This window comes from Rhopalosiphum maidis, chromosome 2 (genome assembly GCF_003676215.2).
Source record: "Rhopalosiphum maidis isolate BTI-1 chromosome 2, ASM367621v3, whole genome shotgun sequence".
In the NCBI taxonomy this organism is placed as follows: domain Eukaryota; kingdom Metazoa; phylum Arthropoda; class Insecta; order Hemiptera; family Aphididae; genus Rhopalosiphum; species Rhopalosiphum maidis.
Genome location: NC_040878.1, coordinates 63112358 through 63134056, shown reverse-complemented (window position 1 = coordinate 63134056; position 21699 = coordinate 63112358). Strand labels below are relative to the sequence as shown.

General features: G+C 25.6%; 2 protein-coding genes across 4 annotated transcripts in view; both read left to right on the top strand.

The window, feature by feature from the left end:
• The window catches only part of LOC113552822 (lysophosphatidylcholine acyltransferase), a 28366-nt gene extending 19790 nt beyond the window's left edge, over nt 1-8576 (top strand). For 2 of the 3 annotated variants that reach the window (XM_026955767.1, XM_026955770.1), the window contains exons 5-12: nt 2863-2975; nt 4541-4695; nt 4813-4950; nt 5674-5799; nt 6361-6520; nt 7279-7380; nt 7556-7682; nt 7770-8576. In XM_026955767.1, the coding sequence (XP_026811568.1) occupies nt 2863-2975; nt 4541-4695; nt 4813-4950; nt 5674-5799; nt 6361-6520; nt 7279-7380; nt 7556-7682; nt 7770-7921 (1073 nt within the window). In that variant the 3' untranslated portion in view covers nt 7922-8576. Of the gene's footprint in view, nt 1-2116; nt 2332-2862; nt 2976-4540; nt 4696-4812; nt 4951-5673; nt 5800-6360; nt 6521-7278; nt 7381-7555; nt 7683-7769 lie in introns of all 3 variants that reach the window. The other variant, XM_026955768.1, reaches the window with a different exon arrangement.
• Nucleotides 8577-14753: 6177 nt separating this feature from the next.
• Nucleotides 14754-21699, top strand: part of LOC113551592 (protein prickle-like) — a 169200-nt gene continuing 162254 nt past the window's right edge. The window contains exon 1 of the mRNA XM_026953921.1: nt 14754-14761. The gene's annotated coding sequence lies outside the window, so the exon portion shown is untranslated. The remainder of the gene's footprint in view (nt 14762-21699) is intronic.

The window sequence follows — 21699 nt, the reverse complement described above, 5'->3', positions numbered from 1 at the left end:
ATACTACGTTTATGTGTGACGTAAGTGATTATATTTTGCGTCTTTTTGATTCGTGATTTAATCACAATAAGATGCGTTGAAACAGGAACATACGCGACGTCATTACCTGTAAACTATAGGTTTCTAACTCGAATATCGTGACGGATTTCATGTCTGACCGATTGAATAATATAAATATTTTACTTATTGCGTGCAATTGTTGCGTGAAACCATCACGGTTATCGTTTGTTTCGCTGTCATCGCCGCATATCGCGTAATATCCATTTTTTTAAGGTACCTTTTTGTTGATATCTACGCAAATTTATCGGTAAATGTTTTTTACTTTGATAGTTTACAATGCCCAAATAGTGTTTAAATTACATCTAATAGCTTGACTTTCAAGCGTGATAGTTTAACATGAACACATAGTACTTATCGTTAAAATTGATGATAAACATTTTCACACTAATAATTTTCACAAAACTATTATGTCCACGTCGATGTAATATGTCTAATAATAATGTTCAATTACGACATAATTACGGCTGTAATTTTTTTCTGTACAAAATATCGAGCAGAGCGTCGTTAGTACACTCAACGTAATACAATATTAATAAATTGATAGAAATCAGTTAACGATTTGGATTTAAGATTTGACACAGCGTGACATCAACTATAATTTTAAATCGGTTATCGACAACGAAACAACAATCTGGCCACTAAAATATGCAGTAATAATGTGTATGGACTAGACTACATAAGTAATAATAACGGATTTTGTCCTGTATCACTGGCGTATTAACTTTTTTTTTTGGAGGGGTAAGAATTATTTACCTTTGCTCTGTATTTTAAAATTGGCTTAAAAATGTTTTCTATAGAATTTTCATTTATCAATCAAACAAAATAGTAAATCTTCGAGAGTAAAATATTTCTACTAAAATCTCGTTACTTTGGTTAGAAAAATGTTTTAAAAAATAATTACAAATTTATTTGTAATTTAGATTCTGAGCAGAACGATCAATGTGTGTGTTTTTTTATTATTATTTCTTTGTGTTTGTCAACATCTGAAAGAGTAATACAAATATTTTATACTAATATTTATACCACAGACCTATTCACATCGTCTGCTGGTGTTTGGTATTGACGTATAAGATAATAACGACAAGTGATATTTTATGTAATTATATAATATATGCGCTTTATTTTTGGTAAAAATTTTTTCAACCTATCGTATTATAAATAGAAAAATAAATGATTAATAGCAACATAAATTGTATTACTAATTTTTCGTGATATAGGAATTATAGCGTTGTTATTTCGTTAGTATGTTTACCTACTATGGTGGTTACTTATTATAAGTTGTTATTGTAAAATCATGGTAACGATTTAAAGAAATATCTTTTGATGTTAAAAAACCTGCATAATTTAGATTATTGAATACTGTAAATTATTTTTGCAATAACTTTCTTTTATTTATAAAAAACTGCACATCTTATTATTTATATCATATTATTTTACATTTGATTTCCATTGTGTTGGAAGTCGGTATATAATTTATATATAGAAAATTTGATATAAATGTAAGACCTTCGAGACTTTAAGATTACAATATTTATTATTTATTATTAAGTTTCTTTGAATACTAAATTCTAGCAAAAATATTCATTTGCGCACATACAATTATTAGTGAATATTGAATAAGTTATTAAACTAAGTTTGCACGAAGTTTTAGTTCGTAATAATTAATAAATTTAGTATTTTAATGAACTAATGAAATTAATTATTCAATTTTTGCATGAATTAGACATCAAAAAGAAAAAGTACTTATAACTTTATAATATATTTGATCGTTATTTCTTATCCATTATTTAAGTACCTAAATGGCTAAATGCTTAAATTTCGTATTCTATACCTTGTCTATTTCAGAACTGTCTAAGTGCTCAGTATTTTATCGCTTTCAAGATTTTCTTTGTGAAAAATATTGATTAGATATAACAAATAGATTAAATTATAGTATATGTAAACTACAGTAGATATAGTTAAGTAGTGTTATATGTGATATTAATCATTTTTTTGTGTGAGTGTGATTTTTGATTGCTTATTATAATTTTAACATTTTTTATTTTTTGTTTTATAGTTATTTCCGTCGTTGGATATGTTTTGTGGGCCGCTCCGCGTACTTAGCAGGTGGCATGAACATTGTTATTAAGGGGGTTAAAGCTTCCCGCAGGGAGGCCCCCTTACTGGTCATAGCTCCTCATTCCACGTTCCTTGACTCCTGTATAAGTTACGTGACTGGTTTCCCTTCTATCATTGCGAGGATCGAAGACGGACTTAACCCTTGGGTCGGAAGTACGTGTTAACGCAATATAATTTATAACACATACAATTATTCAAAAATTATTCGTTAAAGACAACATTTAAACTTTAATAATAAAATAGATGCAGGAGAGACCTAGAATAATTGTTTTCTTAAGTGACAAAGTAAAAACGGTTGACATTAAATGTTGTAAACTATATTTACACGTTACAAATTATTTCATGACAAATACGACGACAATGCATGTGTAATGTGTATAATATATTATATAGCAGTACTGCAGTAGATATAGTAGACATCCGTAATAGATTATTAATATTTGCGTGCGTGTAAGAGTGTGTGTATTTTTTTAGATAATATAACTTCTATTATAATAATATATTATTGTACACTATAGCTATTGCGTAGTGTATATACTTTTAAACGCTTTAATACGTGTAGGCACTATTCTCACAAACGTAATAAGATATCTATTTATTACAAAGTCGGTTGAAAATATATCTGCTTATACTAGCAATCTATATAGTGAAGTTTTACTCATATTATTTTTTACGGTCTTACAGGAGTAATAAACTTCACGCAGCCTGTGTACGTTCGGAGAGACGACCCAGAATCGAGACATAACACAATACAGGAGATAATTCGCCGTGTAAAATCTGACCAAGATTGGCCTCAGGTAAAATATTTTTCCAACAAAATAATATTATATATGGATACACGTATAGAAATATGCAATTAATTTTGTTGATGTATATAAAATATACATTATATGACGTATTTATTGCATGTATCCTCGATGAAATAATAGTCAACCGTCGCAAATAGATTAACATTCAAAATATTTTTTTTAAGTCTATTAAAATTTGCGTTTAAAATAATTGTGTTTGGCATCATTAAATAAAATTTTGCTACTGTTAGATTGTTTCGTGAAAAACCATTTCAAGACAATTTTTTCTTTGGAAATATTATGTAGGTACGTAAAGGAAGTGGCGTGCCCAGGAATTTTCAATGGAAGGATATAATATATATGTTATAGTCATAATATACTTAATTGAATTGTGGTGATCTCAAGGCACAAATAAGGGGCTTTATGATTTATGGCAGTGCCGTGGACAGGAATTTTATATGGGGGGGGGTTATTATAATAATAACATGTTATAGTAAATTAAGAAAAAATAACACATTATTTATATTTTTATATCTTTATTTTGATAGTGTCTTTATAATATTAGATCTATTTTTCTCTTTTTTTTTTTAATAGTTTGTCCAGTACTTCTTCCGGTGTTATTTTAATATGTCGATAGTAGCTCAAAAGCACTAATCCATTTAAACGATCCTATTTAGATTAGTGTTTAATTAATAAAATAAAAATAAATATATATAATTATAATATACTTTTCCATTTTGTATATTCACTTTCACTCTTCAACCACGAGTTCTAGCTGTTAACACTTAAAATGTTATCTTGAATTGCAGTATTATCAATTATCATAGTAACAAAACTGTTATGGTAATGGTGATTTGTCAACGTGACCATTAGACGATACACAAAATACCTTACTTATAATCGATAACAACACAAACAACTATTACTATTATTGATAATAATTTTTAAAAAAATATTTAAAATATATAGTAGTTTTAAATATTTGAAATAAATTTATATACTTTCTATGTTGTAAGGGGGGGTTGAACCCCTTAAATCCCCCATGTCTACGGTCCTGACTTATGGGTTAATAATTTATCAGCAATAGCTTATTATTAATAATTAAAAGTAATGCATTTTTAATAGCTCTAATATCTAATAAGTTTTTTTCTGAAAGTCAGCAAAAAAAGTCAAGTCAATGGGGAGGGAGATATAACCTCTAACCTTTCCTCCTGGGCACTTCCTGCGTATAGGTAATATTATGACGTCTATGTTAAAATTTACCATTTATATAATATGTATGATATATAAATTATACATTATACAGGAACTATAGGGACTAAAATCGATGCTTGATGACTTTTTTCATAAAAAAGTATCATCGTTTAGATTTTAACGCTTTGATTTGATCAAATGGTTTTAAAAAATGTCGAATAAACCGTGCATATGTTTGCTTTTTAATAAATTATGTTTAATTCAGTTTTTAAGTTGATATTATTTGATGAAAATTATGTGTCTATATACAATTTAAATATGATTATTATATTATGTAAGTGAATATAACTCAATAATGAACGGTTTGAATCGGTTATCAGATTTTAATATTCCCGGAAGGCACTTGTACAAACCGATCGTGTCTGATAACGTTCAAACCAGGTGCTTTTTATCCGGCAGTGCCCGTTCAACCAGTGCTGTTGCGGTACCCAAATAAACTAGACACCGTCACCTGGACTTGGGACGGTCCTGGAGCGTAAGAAAGATACAATATACATACATATTTATTTTAAGACTATCGAATTACCGTGTATTCTATTTGCATGCACATAAATAATATAACGATGATTATAAGCCATGGTCTTGTACTTAGATTGAAACTCTTGTGGTTAACTATGACGCAACCGACTACGACAGTGGAAGTAGAATTTCTACCGGTGTACGTACCCAGTGAATACGAAAAACAGAACCCAAAAGCGTTCGCCGAAGGTGTTCGTAATGTTATGGCTAAGTACGTTATCCCATATAATATTGTTATGTTTTAATATTAAATTGCATACGTTATACCTTAAGTTAAAATATAGGAAACATTTGGAATGAGGGTAGGGGGAGGGACGTATCCTTTCAAATATTTTAAATGCTTTACAAAAAAAAAAAAAAATTTCGGAAATTAATAAAATTATGTATAAATTAAAGTATAATTAAAACGATTATTATATAAAGCAGCCAGTGGAGGAGGGGCTCCATCACGTTGGAATATAAAATTTCTTTTTGGAAAATGTGTAACTGACAAATATACATCCCGCGGATATAACTTTCTTGGATATTGATAAAAGCTCTCCAAATTATATACACCGGTGGTATAAAGACACTAGGAGAATATAATTCTTCCATGAGGCTTCGATTAATATAGAAAATTTATACACCTAGTATTACATTTTGGCAAAAAACTTGTACTAATATAAAATTTTGTGATCTTAATCAGAGTGGTATAAGAAAACATTTGTCATAAGTCGTAATTACTTCTGTATGATCTTATATGGGATTTAACTCAAGTCTCCCTCTCAAAAATTGAAATACTATTTACAACTTTGGGTATTTTGTTAGTTGTTATATGCGATGATTATATTAATTTTGGTATAGACTAATGTATTATATTATGTCGTTAAAGTATTTCCATACAAATTTATTTTTGGAATCATCTCCACTGATCGTTTTGTTTATATTGTTTAAGGGCATTGGCTGTTCCAACTGCAGACTACACATACGACGACTGTAGAGTGGCTGTAAAAGCCGGTCAATTGGGTCTGCCGATGACCTCGAATTTGATCACTGTCGAAAGACTTAGAAGTCGACTAGGGTGAGAGTATATTATATTAGTGCAGATCGATAGTTGTTATAACATAATATAGTTATATATTACAAATAATATTATAGTAATATATGGTTATTATTATTTATTATCGATGTCGGAAGATATTACACTACGGATTATTATCACACGATAATAAATTTTGTGGCGTGAAACTATATAATAATATACTAGCTATATTAAAAACTTTCGTCTTAGTACAAGGCCGTAACTAGAAATTAATTTCAGGGGAGGGGGAGGGGTTAAGTTAAAAAAATTGTGTTTTGATTGAAACAGAGATTGAAATAGTTATTTTACTACCACATAATATAACACGAAAAAATTTCGGAGAGGAGGTTCAACCCCCCCCCCCCCATAGGTACGGTTTTGTCTTAGTATGCGTAGTACCTAATAATAATAACATAATCTGGCACATCCCACAGCGATTGCTGCTGTCATCGCGCTAATAATAAAACAATATCTTTACAACATCCCGGTCGTGTGATGTTTCTTACAACGTCACTTGTTAATAAATATTTGTCTTATCTGTTGTATTTCTACCGTTTACAGATTGACGCGAATTAAGATCGAAGATTCGGCTCTAGTCAAGAACATGCTGTCGTTTCAGAATCGAGAGTCTCAGCCGGTAGATTTGGCAGAGTTCGCTAACAATTTAAACGTCACTGCCGAGGATGGTTCACTCATCAGCCTCTTTAAAATGCATCTAGAGGTAATGTCTGTAACGATCTATAAAAGGCACGATAAACTTTTATTTATGGTACCATTTTCGCGCCAAATCGAATGATTTTAACATTTTCGGAATGATTAGTTCCAAATGTTAACATTTATTTTGAAATCGATTATATTAACAACATAATACATACGAATCAAATCTTTGGAATCGTACAAATATACCAAATTTAATTTTATAATAAAATTGTTATTATTATTGTTATTTTATTATAATTTGTATATTATATTATCTTTATTTATAGGGCTTAGACTGTAAATTATAAATAAATAAATAATGATTTTTCTCATTAGAACCTTAAGTAACTAATTTTAAACATACTAAAAAATGAACAATAAAATTAAAAAGTGATTATACATTTTAATTTTAATGTTTTAAAAATATGACCATGTACTCTGCAATCGTTTAGTTATATTTATAATTTACCTGATCATTGCCAATTATTTCAAAACATGATGAAGTTATAAAAAAATAAGTAGGTATTAGCCATATCTTAACTATTGGTTGTATCATTTGGATCAATTAAGTATAAAGGCATTAAATAATGTATTTATATAGGGAGCTAAACTAGCTATTAGCTAATCATGTCCTTGCACTTGTTATTTCTCATAAAGTCATAACTCTGTCATTTTTAGTAAGAAGGCAGTATTAGCGATTAAAAAGTTTAGTCACTTGTTTTTGGTTGTTGTATTTTCATTATTTAATATTATACAAAACATCATGCTTATTTTTTTTAGAATGAACACTTGTCGACCATAGATTTTAAAAAGTATTTGTTGGCTGAATATATCTTACAGAAAGCTACCTCCAAAGACGATTTGATCGTATTGGCTTTTAAGGTACAATTTTATGTTCATTTTACTAAAATATTATTTATGTAAGAATACAATTAAAATAAAGAAGTGTGATTTTTGTGTGCCTTAAATGAGTTAAATGCAATTGTTACGCACTGAATCGGTATTAGTAACGTGAAATATATTAAAAATATTAAATTTTTTTGATAATTTGTTGCAGTTGTATGGTGAATATTTTGATAAAGAAATGTTTGAGTATGTGTTAAATCTTGTCTACAATCTTCCAAAATCTGAAGCATCAATCATTTACAACGAAATGACCGACAAGCCAAATGAAATAAATTTGTGTAATTATTATTCATTTTTTTTTTATTTTTTCAACATTCCTCTGTTAAATTTAAAACCAAAAATCATATCATCACGTTACATTACAGCGGACTATTTACATTACGGGAAAAAGTATCCTGAAAAAATGGAGTCCTTGCAAAATCACAGTAAGAATACAGCACCCAGAACAGTAACAGATTTTTCTAGTTGCGGCCAATTATTCCATGACGCTATAGATGACAACAAGAAGTATCAATGACATACGGAACATCCTACAAGTACAATAGTACCTGTTGCAGACTGATATTAAAAATTTATTTTTAAGGTTTTATATATACTATTTGTTATACTTATATAAAATATAATATTTTGTTACTTAATGTGTATCTAAGGATTCTAAGGATTATTTATATTTAAGAATTTCAATGCACGACTATATTATATTGGCCATAGCTCTTAAATCAAACCTCAGACGTTTTGATTGTACAAAATATGAATATCATCTATGTGCTTATATAGTTTAAAATGTTGGTACTTATATTATATTATTATCTTATAAAGTATATCAGTATTTAGTGCTGTTACCTATATTGGCTATATTATAAAATGTTTTGTGTGCCTAAATAATATATTTAATTAGTATACTATTTACTATTATGAAACCAACACAATAATGTTCACTATGGTGCTTTTCGCAGATTTGTTTTTTGATTTGTTATCAAGCCATATTGAGAATATATTGCAAAATTTGCACCGACCGATGTTATATACCTATTATATATTATATTATTATAAATATTAGCCAGAATAATTGACCTTGCTCGAGAGTTAATTTCTGTTTTTTTATTCTTTGTGACAAACAATAATAATATTGTTTATATATATAATGTGTTTATTTTAAAAATATAAGATATTAATTCTAAATTAGATGTAGATTATTATTTTATTTTAATACCGTTAATATAACAATGTAATATGAAAAAGGTGGGCAAGTGAGTGTCGTTTGGTGTACATTAGGTATCAAAAAAAATGCCTTTTCAAAAAATTTGTTTATGATCAATAAGGGCTAAAAAATGTCCCCTCCCCAAAATGAATTTAAAAATAAATTAACTTAAAATTATTTTAGATTTTTCAAAGAACAAAAATTGTATTTTAACGAAATAAATAAATAATAAGTTTCAAAAAATAAATATATATATTTATTTAACATGTAAAATTGTGTAGGTATATACAATATAGGTTTATAAGTTTAAAAAATGAGTAAAAACTTTATTTTGACAAATTAAATTTGTACTTAACTATATATTATTATTTGTACACATTTCTACTATTTAGTACTATGTTTATATTTCAATGAAGTCAATTTGTTTAGTTATTATTTAAGAAATAGGTCAAAAATGTAGTCTTAAAAAAATTTAAAAATGTATTAAAATCGTTAAAAATGACCCAAAAAGTATAAAATTCACTAAAAATGCAAAAATGCTCCAAAACAATTTCGTAGTTACCACATGGGGTACTTGAAACAGTTGAAACACATTTGTAGCATGTAAAGCACTGTTTAAGACATTCCAAAAATAAGATTTATTGAAATCTGATCTCTAGTTAAGTATGACGTATGAGGATAATAAATTTAAAATTTGTTAATAAATGTTGACGGAAATTTCATAAACTTCCACTAAATTTTTTTTTTTAAACCGGAAAATTTGAGTATGAGGGGTCATGCTCCGGTAGGCATTAATATTTTATATTTTATACCTTTTCTTGGGGGTAGTGAAACTAAAAAGGTTGAGAAACGCTGTGCTATACAGTAAACGGATAAAAAGTCACCCGTTGCAGTATAAATAAAACAATATTTCCATTATATTTGTTATTTTATTTATACAATAAAGTTGACAAATCTTATCTGTAGATAGTACATGACAATTAATTGACAAAATCTATAGTTTGACAGTTACAGGCAGTACCATATACAGGTATACCTATTATACGTAATAATTTGTACGCGAGTGTAGTTTAAGTGTTTAACCATGGAACTTCTTAAATCAAACAAGGGAAATGATAAAATTGCACTAGACGGGTATACTTATACTATAAAAAAGACATTCCAAAGCATAATCCGATGGAAATGTTCCAAAAAATCGTCCATGAAATGTCCAGCAATATTAATTACTGATTTGAAAATTACAAAAATCATACGATTTGAAGAAGAACACTGTCATAGTGCTAATAAAGGTACAATAGGAGCTATGAAAATTAAATAAAAGATAAATAAATGTTCACTTCAGACTTGTAATAATCCAGGACAAATTTTTGCCCAAGCTGTACAAAAGGGGGTATTAATTGAATTACCATCCGAAGATTCAATAAAAAGAAGTATTTGTAACCAAAGAAGCAGTTTAAACCTGAAAAAATCAAATAGTCTACAAGAACTTGTTATTGAAGGTAATTTTCATTACCTATTATTCAATTTGACCAGGATATTTTGTTTTAGAATCTTGATTTATACTATGATTTTATTTATTACCTATTTATTATAATTTATATAGACTATTTTAAAACTCGTATGTTTTATTGTTTACATTATTATAAACTTTAAGTTATTATGATACAAATATACAATGTACAAAGTATAAAGAACAAACAAGAACAAATGAAGTTCTCAAAAAAATTTACACTTATCTATCCTTCAGGTAATATAGGCAATAGGCATCATTGAAGTAGATCTGGGTGACAACGAACGCTGTCTTAAACAGTTATGTATTATTGATATTTTTACAATTTGTTTTTATAATAAAAATAAAAATTCTAGAGCTGTAGAGTAACTAATATATGGTGTAGGTACTTATTAAATGTGGTTTAGGTTAAAAAAAAATATTTGTATAAATAAAATAAGTATTCAATAAACAATTCAAATGTAAAATATTTATGTCGTAATCGTAAAGTATAAATTATAACTTTTTAGATTATTTCTAATTTATATTAGTTAAATTTAAAAATATGATTAAAATTTATTGTTTTATTGTAAATAATACACTCAGTAAAATTTTAAATAAACTATCAAAAAAAAAAAAAAAAAAAAAATACTTTACTATTTACCTAAGTTTTTATCTAAGTATAATTGTTACCTAATAAATTAACTTTTTAATTTTTGTTTAATTGATAAATTGATTTGTAATTTTTAAATTATGTTTTTAATGATAACAGTGCATGCTAAAAAAATTAATTCATGTTGATAGATTTAAAAATAATTTAAAACAGTTAAAACTAAAATATTGTTGAACCAAGATATTGTCACTGCTCAAAATATAAAAAAAAAATTAAAACCGTATATAGTAGTGCCATCTATTTACAATATTTATACAACATGCCCATCGTAAGAAATTTTGCATGGTTTTTTCAAATAGCAAAAGTGGAGGCGACAGATGGCGTTTTTATTACTATCCGATGAAAGAATTTAAATTTATCTAAAAATGTTTTTAAAAAATGATAGGATCTCACTCTGACATGCTGCGGAGCTCAATCAACTAATTTAAAGGTGTTCTATCTTTTCAAACACTTTATTATTTAAATAGATCAAATATATCAAATATATGTAACTAACAAATTTCAATGTGTATGTTGGTAAATACAAATGATTAGGTTTTCGATACTGCATTTAAGCGCGCTGTGGCGTAAAACCTTTTCTTACCTAATTATACTAAAACGTCAAAATAGCAGTCAGCTCGTCGTCATCGTCGCCCATTCTACTGGTCTCGATTTTTCGGGTTTTCCGATTAACCACGTCCGTGTGTCAGAACTCAGCAAGTGCGTTTTGTCAATGTTGAACTTACAATTTATTTTTTTAGGTGCAGTGCATGATTCATTTGTAAGTGTATATTCTTCAATACGACGATCGAATTATTTTTAGCTTTTAACGGTGGAAATACCCAGGTGTTCCAGGTACGTGTAAATAAAAACACAATTTCAACATTTATAGAAACACTTAAAATACCTATCCAAAGCCATCACAACATCTTTTGATACTTACTAAACATATATGTATAATACCGTTTTAAAAGAATTGGACTTTTTTTTTGGGTTGTCGGATAAAAGTGCATGGATAAAAAAGACAAATTATATTTTTCCTAGTATTTTTAATAACATATATGTTACTCCTCATAGTCATAATATACCTAGTTTGAAATTTTTTTAATTGGAATCAATAATTTCCATTGTAAAATTATTTTTTTTTTTAAACTATAACTTGACACTGCAAAAATATTCTAACTACAAAAAAAACAATATAAATATTTTATTATATTACATATCTTAATACTATTATATACTTTTTTTTTTAAATAATAAATCCAAATACTAGTTTAAGTTATGAGAATATGAGATGAACCTAGCCGATAAGCTTAGTTCGATGTCACCTCTAACTTGATAATCTACATCAAAATAAAATCCAATTTTTCACGTGCTTGGAAAAGTCAGTTCATTAAGACCTATGAATTACGTAAGTTCGATATTGCGAGTTTGATAAGTGCATTTTCACGTCGTGCGTATATTATATACAAATGTGGTTAGAGGACCAGTGGCCAGTGCCGATATCGTAAGTGCCTATTAATGTTTTTCACGAATCATGATTTTATTTTGTCTCCATAGCGGTGCATTATGCCAACGGCTACATAAAATATTATATAAAATTAAGTTACTTCACCTCCATTCCAACTCAAGTACTTAGTGCTGGTTAGATCCCGTCGACGATGAAAAAATAAAATATAGTTCTATCGACCATCACTGGAATACGATTTAAACATAGTAATATTGGTTACACATAACTTTTTAATTCCGTTTCTACTTTGTTAGTAAACAAGATTACCAACAATATCGAGTTAAAATATTGTAAAAAATATAAATATTAAAGCACTATACAAATACTTATACTACCTAATATAAAATAAATTAAAATTATTATAAAAAGATTAGCTCATAAGAATAAAATTAAGTGGCGTGAAGTTGGCATTACATTAATAGCAGAACTTTCCAAAATATGTCCAACAATGTTTAGATAGACTTGTTGGACATTGTTGGAATTTGTCGGAGCCCCTTTTTTGAATATCCCACCTTTTATTTTGTAATGCCAACTTCACACTTAGCATTACATGTATGATTTAACTGTTCAAAAACCTTCTAACAATGTTCAAATACACTTGTTGGACATTGTTGGAAACTTGTTGGAATTTGTTGAAACCCCCCTTTTTAACCATCCCATCATTTATTTTGTAATGCTACATTCTTGGAATTTGGCGTTTGTTGGTGCCCTCTTTTAATTTACTCCAAGTAAATGATGTACTACAAAATTCACACATTTCACAAATTTGTGAGCTTTAGCTAGAAATCTGTATACTAATTTGTACTCGAGTTTATTTTTATTGTAGGTACAGATGAGTTAATTTTATTTTTATTAATAAACTTATTATTTATTACTTGTGTCATTGTTGATTACTTCTTTTGACTTCATTTTTAAGTGTAATAAAGTGAGGGACAAGGGTTACTATTAAATTATGAATTTGAGCTTACAAATACCTAAGATTGTGCAAAATATTTTGGTACTGTAAAAGTTCGAAAAGTTCTATGAAGTATGGTTAATTTATTTTTAGGAATAATTAAGGGTGCCAAGGTTGGAGTGGATTATAAATCATCGATTTATATTTAAAAATACTTATCAATAACTTACTAATCATGAACCTCTAAATTAATACTACCTATACTTTTATTTTTATAAAAATTGTTTATAATATGTATTTGTTAGGTACGATAATTAAAAAATACAAATATTTTGTTACATGAATAGAAAGATAGGTATATGGTTTTGAAATTAAAAATAATTAGATTTTAAATTTAAAATTTTTATATATTTGATTTAAACCCTGATTTAAATATTAGATGAAATAAAAAGTCGTACGTGATTTTTCTTTCGATTAGAAGGTAGTGAAAATTTTTTAAAAATGACCTGAATTTTAAATAAAATGTCGTAAAATGCAAAATGAGTTTAGATAAGATTTAATTGAAATTAGTTATTTAGATTTGTATTTAAATCAAAAATAAGTGATAACTTATATTTACATGTCATCAACTTCCGAGCCATAATAATAATGCAATTCAAATTAATTTAATAAAGAAACTATATTATATTATTAATAATTATATAAAATATGTTAAAAAATAATAATATAATAATTTTTTTTATTTACATAAAATAGTAAGCTAGGTTTAATAAATAAATTTTATTTTCTGAATTAACTTGATTACGTCTGTTTATTATTGTGTATGTTATAATATAAATAAACTGTATACATGGCCCATGAGAGTTTAATAAATATTTTATTAATATATATACCTATATGAATTTATGAACAATTACGAGTTTATTTGCAATACATCAGTAAAATACAACTTTTTATGTTTTGATAAACCAATTTTTAAAATGCAAAATGTTTAAAAATTATTATAAATTATGATTAAGATATTTAATAGCTTTTAAAAATAGTCTACATTCACCTAGTCTATGTTCGTTAATTTTATATTATTAATATTCACTTCAACTTTGTAGTGTAGTTGCAAAGGTTTTAAGAAATTAATACAGTATCTATTTATACAAATAAAAAAAATGTTGAGCTTTTGTTAAAAAGTTACCTTTTTGTACTTATGATTGTCTGTGAACGTCGCCTAACGTACTGCCGCGCCACCACTAAGAAATTTGAACCGGTAACTCGTCGGGAAAACGCGTCTGGCGAATGGTCAGTTAGTGTTGTGACGACGAAGTGAGCGTTCGCGAAGTGATCATGCGCAACGATTGTTACGTGTTTGGGTGTTTTTTGTTGTATTCTTATAGTTTATTAAACCCTTAAACAAAAGGGTTTAATATTTATTTCTTAATTTAATTATATTAATTATTGTTTATTTGTTTTCATTTATTTGTATGAAATAATTCTAATGGAAGTTCAATTTACAATAATTTTTATTTATTCGTCAGTGTTAAAAAATTTGTTTAAACTTACTTTGAAGTGCCACTGGATTTTAAAATAGAACACTTTTTTTTTAAATTTAATAAAAGGTAATCATAAATTTTAATACCTAAGCATTAAACAGTTAATAGAAGCTGAAGAAAATTGTATATATTATTCTATATTATTTTATAGTTTTTATATCCATTTAACGAAATAACCATTTTAGTACTTACTAGGAATATCGTTTTAAATTTTTTTTATTAGATAAGCGATATTTCATAGAATATCTATGTCATATTGTTATTTATTTTAAGTTCCTTTAAATTCAAGAACCTATATACTTATAATATATTTTTAAAGATTTAAACTACCTATGTATACAAATGATAATTATAACTTATAAAAAGAATTATAAATAATTATATATTAAGAGGTACTTATTTAATTAACACAAATTGAATCTTTAAGTCATTAATTTAACATATTGTAAAATATAAATAAATTAATTATGAAATTAGATGACAATAAATTATTTGAATTTGTTAATTTCATTTTTTTATTAACTTAGTGTAACTTATTACAAACAACAATTCGGTGAAATATTATACAGATTTAATTTTTGAACAAAAATTATAATATTTTTTATATTCCATTTTTATTTTTAAATATATTTTTTATTAAATATTATTAATACAAAAGAAAATATTATTAGGATAAATGTCTTATGTTTTCTTAGCACAATTATAATATCTTTTGTTGGTTTGTGACTTCAATGCTAGTAACCATGCAATGTTTTTCTGTATGGCATGCTTTAAATCTTAACAAAATCGTCTGGCATTGAATTGTTCCACTCATGTTTACTGTAGTTTATCGGGATTCAGGGCTTGTCTCAGTTCTGTCAGATCTAAATTCTTCTAAGCACATCATCCTATGTTACCAGTGACTAGGTGACTTTTTTCGTTTAAACGTCGAGGTACACAATAGTGTCAAAATCATTACATTTAAACGGACTACCACATTTACATAATAATAGCTAATATTATATATTACAACAATTAAACAGAATTCATTGCCCACACAATTTTTGGGGCTCTACTTATTAATTCTTATAAATTTGTTTACCCGTGTGTGTTATTCAAATGTAGATACAAAAGAATATTGTTCGCGTGGGGAAAATAATAATAATAATATCTAATCACGTATGTTCAAGTAGGATTGTTTCCCCGCTGGAGTTAATGTTATGGGCGTAGTGAGTCACGGACGGATTTGAGAAAAATGCAGGCGTTTCTTGTGTCTATGGTGACTGGATTAGCCTGCAGCTGCACAGGTTCGGTGCACGATAGACGAAATTACAGCGATTAAGTCCTCAATTAATATGTTTTCAGAACATTACCGGTTTGAAAAATATACATTTTGATTGTGTATTTTGTCAAAATACACTTACAAATTACGCGAAAAAGTTATTTATTAACTATTAAACTAGTTTATTCTATTTTTGGTATTTATTCAAGGAATACATTTTTAAAACGTATTAGTTGCAAGATATTGTAATAAAATAAATGCATTATAAATTTATCTTAATAAGAAGTCGCAATTCTAGAAGTAAAATACTTGATTTTGGCAATGTTTAAGAGATAGTTTATTAATAATTTATAATTTAATATTTATATTTCATAGAATTAAAATGCAGTAAAAGACCGCTTTTTGCGAAATTGAAGGGAACAGCATTTTAATTCGTTTTCACGAAAGATTTGTAATAATAAATGTTAGATAAAATATACATTTCGGTTAAAATAGGTATAAAATGGTAAATTAAAGTTAAACCCTAAGTGTTATTATCTCCGTAGTCGTCACAGAGACAAAAATGACAACAGGCAAAATTTAGTTCAGAATTTAATTTCATTATTGCATTTTCAAAATTAAATTAATAAATAAAGATAATAAAAAAGGCAATAGATATGCTTAATGTGGTATCTATCACTTGTAACATTATATATGCTACCGTCATATAATATAGTAATACATAGTAATTAATAAATTTTAAAAATTACTGTTGGTTATTGATATTTGTTAATGTACTTATTTATTTTTATTGTTCTAAAATATATTAGCAGCTCAATATATGTATACACCTGATATTTAATGTTGATTGTTTATAATTCATATTTAAGTAACTGTTTACTTGTCTAATAATTTCATAAAACTCAAAATAAAATTTGTGTCATTCCAATTTGTATGAGATTTATTTTTTTCAATAATAAACGTAATTTCCTAAATTAAACAAAATTTGAATTTCCAATTTATTTAATTTTTAAAAATTATTTAATTTTTTATTTATTGTTAAATGACAAAAATGTTCATAATGATAACCTATTTATACTTTTTAACTAAGCTTTTAAATTGTCAGACCTATATTTGGTTTATTTCAATAAACCATGTACATTATTTTATTTATTTAGTCATTTATAGACACGTAACTAATACAATTAATATTCAGTCTTTCTTATACTCACATAAATGATTGCAAAACTACAGTTTTAGATCTACATTCTAAAAATCTTCACAATGCATAATATAAATTATTATCAAATATAATAATTTAATTTAAATTTTTATAATAAAATCTAAAATAGATATGATGATACTATAGTAGTGAAATGATCATCATAAATTTACTGTATACAATTTTATATATTATTTTGATGAATAAGTTATTCTAAATTTTAATAAAACAATAACTATTAATTATTAATTATTTGTAATAAAGGAATTAAAGACTATTGCTTTATTTGATGTTTTATTGTCTTCTTTACATAATATTGTAAAACAATTTAATAAGTATACTATAAATCAATTTTTTAATAAAAATTTATCATTATATCATAAATTTGGTAAATCCACCGGTAAAAGTGTTTGGTAAATAACCAAAACATTTTTTCATGTAAAAATCCACATAACTCTCCTAGAAGTAATAGTAAAATGTAAGAAATATAGTATGTATATATAAAAAATATATTGGTTATACATAACATTTATAAAAATTAAATATAGGTCCCTAGTCCCTAAAATAAATCAAGAGTGTACAATAGAAATTAAGAAAGATCTTCACAACACATAATATAAAGTATTTGCTAATATAATATATTGTTGTAAATATTAAGATGTATGGTATCCGTGTGTTCATTATTACTAACATATTTATTCGCTTTGAATATTTGTTAACAATTTATTATGTCTCATAATTGATATTATTTGTAATGAAGATTTTTGTTATGATATATACTATGATTTTTGAGTTTTATTTGCTATATTTATAGTACCATCATATTTTTTGAAATTTAACTAAATAAATTGAAATTGAAATCATTGTATTTGATAATTATTATTAAAAAGTAATTTTTTTAAAGTGTTTTTCATGGTATTTCATTTTGAAACATTAATCATTATAATTGATTTGATTTTGTGATGTATTTCATAATATATATTGTTATAAGTTTTTGGAAAATTAAAAATAAAACGTATATATTTTGATTAATAAATAATAATATTCGCGGTTTTTACATATTTAAGTGCCGAATTATTTTAACTATATATATTATAGTATCATACTATAATATGTAACTTTAATATTAACAAAGTAAAATTAAAAATAATAGTTATTGTGAAAATTATTTATGTTGTATTATTCAACTGTTAAAATAAAGATAAAGTATTTAATCATATTTTATAATTCCATCTGTTTTATGACTCTTAAACCGCCCTATAATGATACCTTCAATACACCCTAACATTGAAAACAGAAATGAATTATTCTTAGTAACAAGTATATAATTTTGATTATATTGTATATATTTAATTATACGTTCTATTAAATTAATGATTTTTTTTACATCGAGACTTGTTAGTTGTATGTATTTTGGTATAATATAAGTATAATATGATATTGGAAAACATACTTAAATCTTAAATAGTTAAATGCCTATTATAATATGATATCGTTCGGAAGTTTTTGATAAAAATAAAAATATATTAGCCTAATATATACTAAATTAATAATATTCATGATGTGAATGTTTAATGAAGTTAAATTTGATAATTGTGTTTTGCAATAATAAGTCATCATAATATTAAAAAAAAAAATAATTTTCAAGGGTATTATTAGTTGAAAAATATCTTGTTAAATTACATTTACATTTAGTTGATTTTATGTAAAATTCTTGATTAAATACTTTTTTTAACATTTATTTTTATTTTATGAAGTTGGGGTCTTGTCGACGGTTATTTTATTTTTTATTTCCCGGGAGTCAAGTGGTCCATCCCGTTATAGATATCAAATGTATAGTAATAATACATATAAAGGTAGGCACTAGGCATGCAATTGTATAATTTATACCGATCCAATCGGAAGGCAGTAACTTGTCGCATTCTACTACTGCACAAACACACACTCGGTTCGGACTGGTTCTGAATACGATTCAACTGTTGACCGGGATAAGATCAACATCCGTTTAATTAATGATGATTATATCCCAGTCAAGTCCTCTTAAACTTCTTTTTGTTTTCTACGTCAACTCGTTCTTTATTATTTCTTTTACTGTCTTAGCGTTTAGCTACTGTGTTATTGTATTTTATATTTAGGATTTGGATAATATGTATATTGTAAAATGTATTCATTAATTCATTTGCTTTACAATGTTAAACAAATTTATTTAATATAAACAATATTTATATATTTTTTAATCCTGATACGTAATAAATTATTTATAGAAATTAAAATTGGTTAATTAGTTTGATAACTAATAAAGTGTTATTAATAAGTAGATCCAAATATCTAATGAAGTATTTTTTTAAAAAGTTTTTCTAGATTCTAGAACTTGAAAAATATTTTGATTAAACCCTTGAATTATAATAGTTGTTATAATTATTTTTCAGATATTAAACATCTTTTATCATTTTTTTTTATTGCTTAATGATATATAACTGATACGTTTAAATTAAATCTATGTTTTACAAGATATATTAGGTATTTTAGATGAGTAGTTTTTAGTAAATCTATTTAATTTTTTAATCGTAACATTTTTTTTTTTTTATTGAATCAGTAATTTATATAGTTGTATAAATTATAATATTGTTGAACAATTAATATACTCATTATGGTTTTTTTGATGACAATAAACTGTTAATTAATTATCTTGTTTAATTGAACTTGGTGAAATTATATTTTTAAAAATATTTACAACTCGTGATTATATGAATATACAATGAATGCAGTTTTAAGTAATACTTAAATATTTGAATTTTACGGGCTCTGTTATACCGATAAATAATCAAATCGAAGATAACATCGCGTGTTTCCGTTTTCCAGTTCGTTAATATATTGTAACACGTTTATATCTCCTACGCTATAGTTGAAGGAGTACAAAGAAATAATATTATGTTCACACAGCTTAATTTTACCCACAGGCTACATATATATTTTCTGGTATGTACCCTGCAACTATTCTCATTGTAATTGACAATGGGGGAGAAGATCAACCCCTCCTTATTTAAATAATAAATATTCATCACTAAACGAAGAAAAATGTTAAATATGTTTAGTATTTATTTTTGATATTGATTGATTACTAGGTTTAGACATTTATAACTGGTATTTTATTTAGTGGTAAAATTATGAATAATAAATATTTATAATATATCTATAAAGATAAGACGGTTTCGTAATATTATACTAATCATATTTAAATGAACAATTTTTTTTTGGATACATTATGTTTTGTTTAGTAAAATATTATTTATACGACTGTATAACGAACTATAATTTAAAGATGTTATTTGTATGTTGTATAATAAAAAAATTCCATATAGTTCACTTGAATAATTTAATGAGTTTGTAAACTAATAAGCTCGCTAATAAGGTATGTGGTTTATATATTTTTATATTTTTTTTGTATTTTTTTTTTTTTATTCTATGGGTACGTTATATTATACTGTAGACTGTAGTATACTAAAAATTAGATGAATGATATACATAATAATAGAAATGATACATTTCTAAATAAATAAATAATTTAAATGAATTAAACTAGAAAAAATTTAAATTTAAAAATGAATAAATATTATTTATAAACTTAAACAATTAACCATTTTTTTTCTAAAAATTGATGATTTCCATACCATACATTATTACACATAATTAATTGAGATCAATTAACTATTTTTTCATCAATTGATGCTTGAACATATAATATAAACCTGATTGTGTTTCATTGATATGAATTATTCTTCTAGTAAAATATTGGAACTAAAATTTTTAGATTTATTTTGATAGATATTATTTACTTTTTTTGTATTTTGGAAAAATGTAAATATAAATGCCATAAAGAAATCAATAGGCGATCTGGTTAACAAGATATATGTCTTGGTATAACAATGGATACACAACATTTACATGTGATCGTGGTCGACATTTTTATACAATATAGCATAATTTACTAGTGGTTATGTGAACGTAGTGAAATTTAATATTATTTTAACTTTGTATCCGTAATTAGTCCTCTAAGATGGCTATTGTGTATTTTGAAACTGAAAACTATTATTTTTTTTTATTACTAGTAGCCTAACCAATATTTCATATCTATAATATAAACATTTTTAATTTTTGAGACAATTATTTTAATCATTGTACTGTCTTTTCTTGACATTTAATTATTTTAACGAAAATTATGAATTGAAATCAATACCTATTAATTTAGGTTATGTTAATATTATTTAAATTAATTTATTTATTCGTATTAAAATAAAATTAAGGTAAATGTTTGTGTCTAAGTACATATTTATCAAAAATATTTGTAAATTAGATGTATTAACGAAAAAAAACTTATAAGGATACATTAAATATTAGTAGCACGTTATTTTAGTTAAAATAGTAGTAATACTAGTAATAGTAATTGAAGTTCAACTAGAAATAACTAACATATACTATTTAAGTCTTTAAAAATACAAAATAAGTAAATAAGACTATTAATCGTGGCACTAATTATGTATA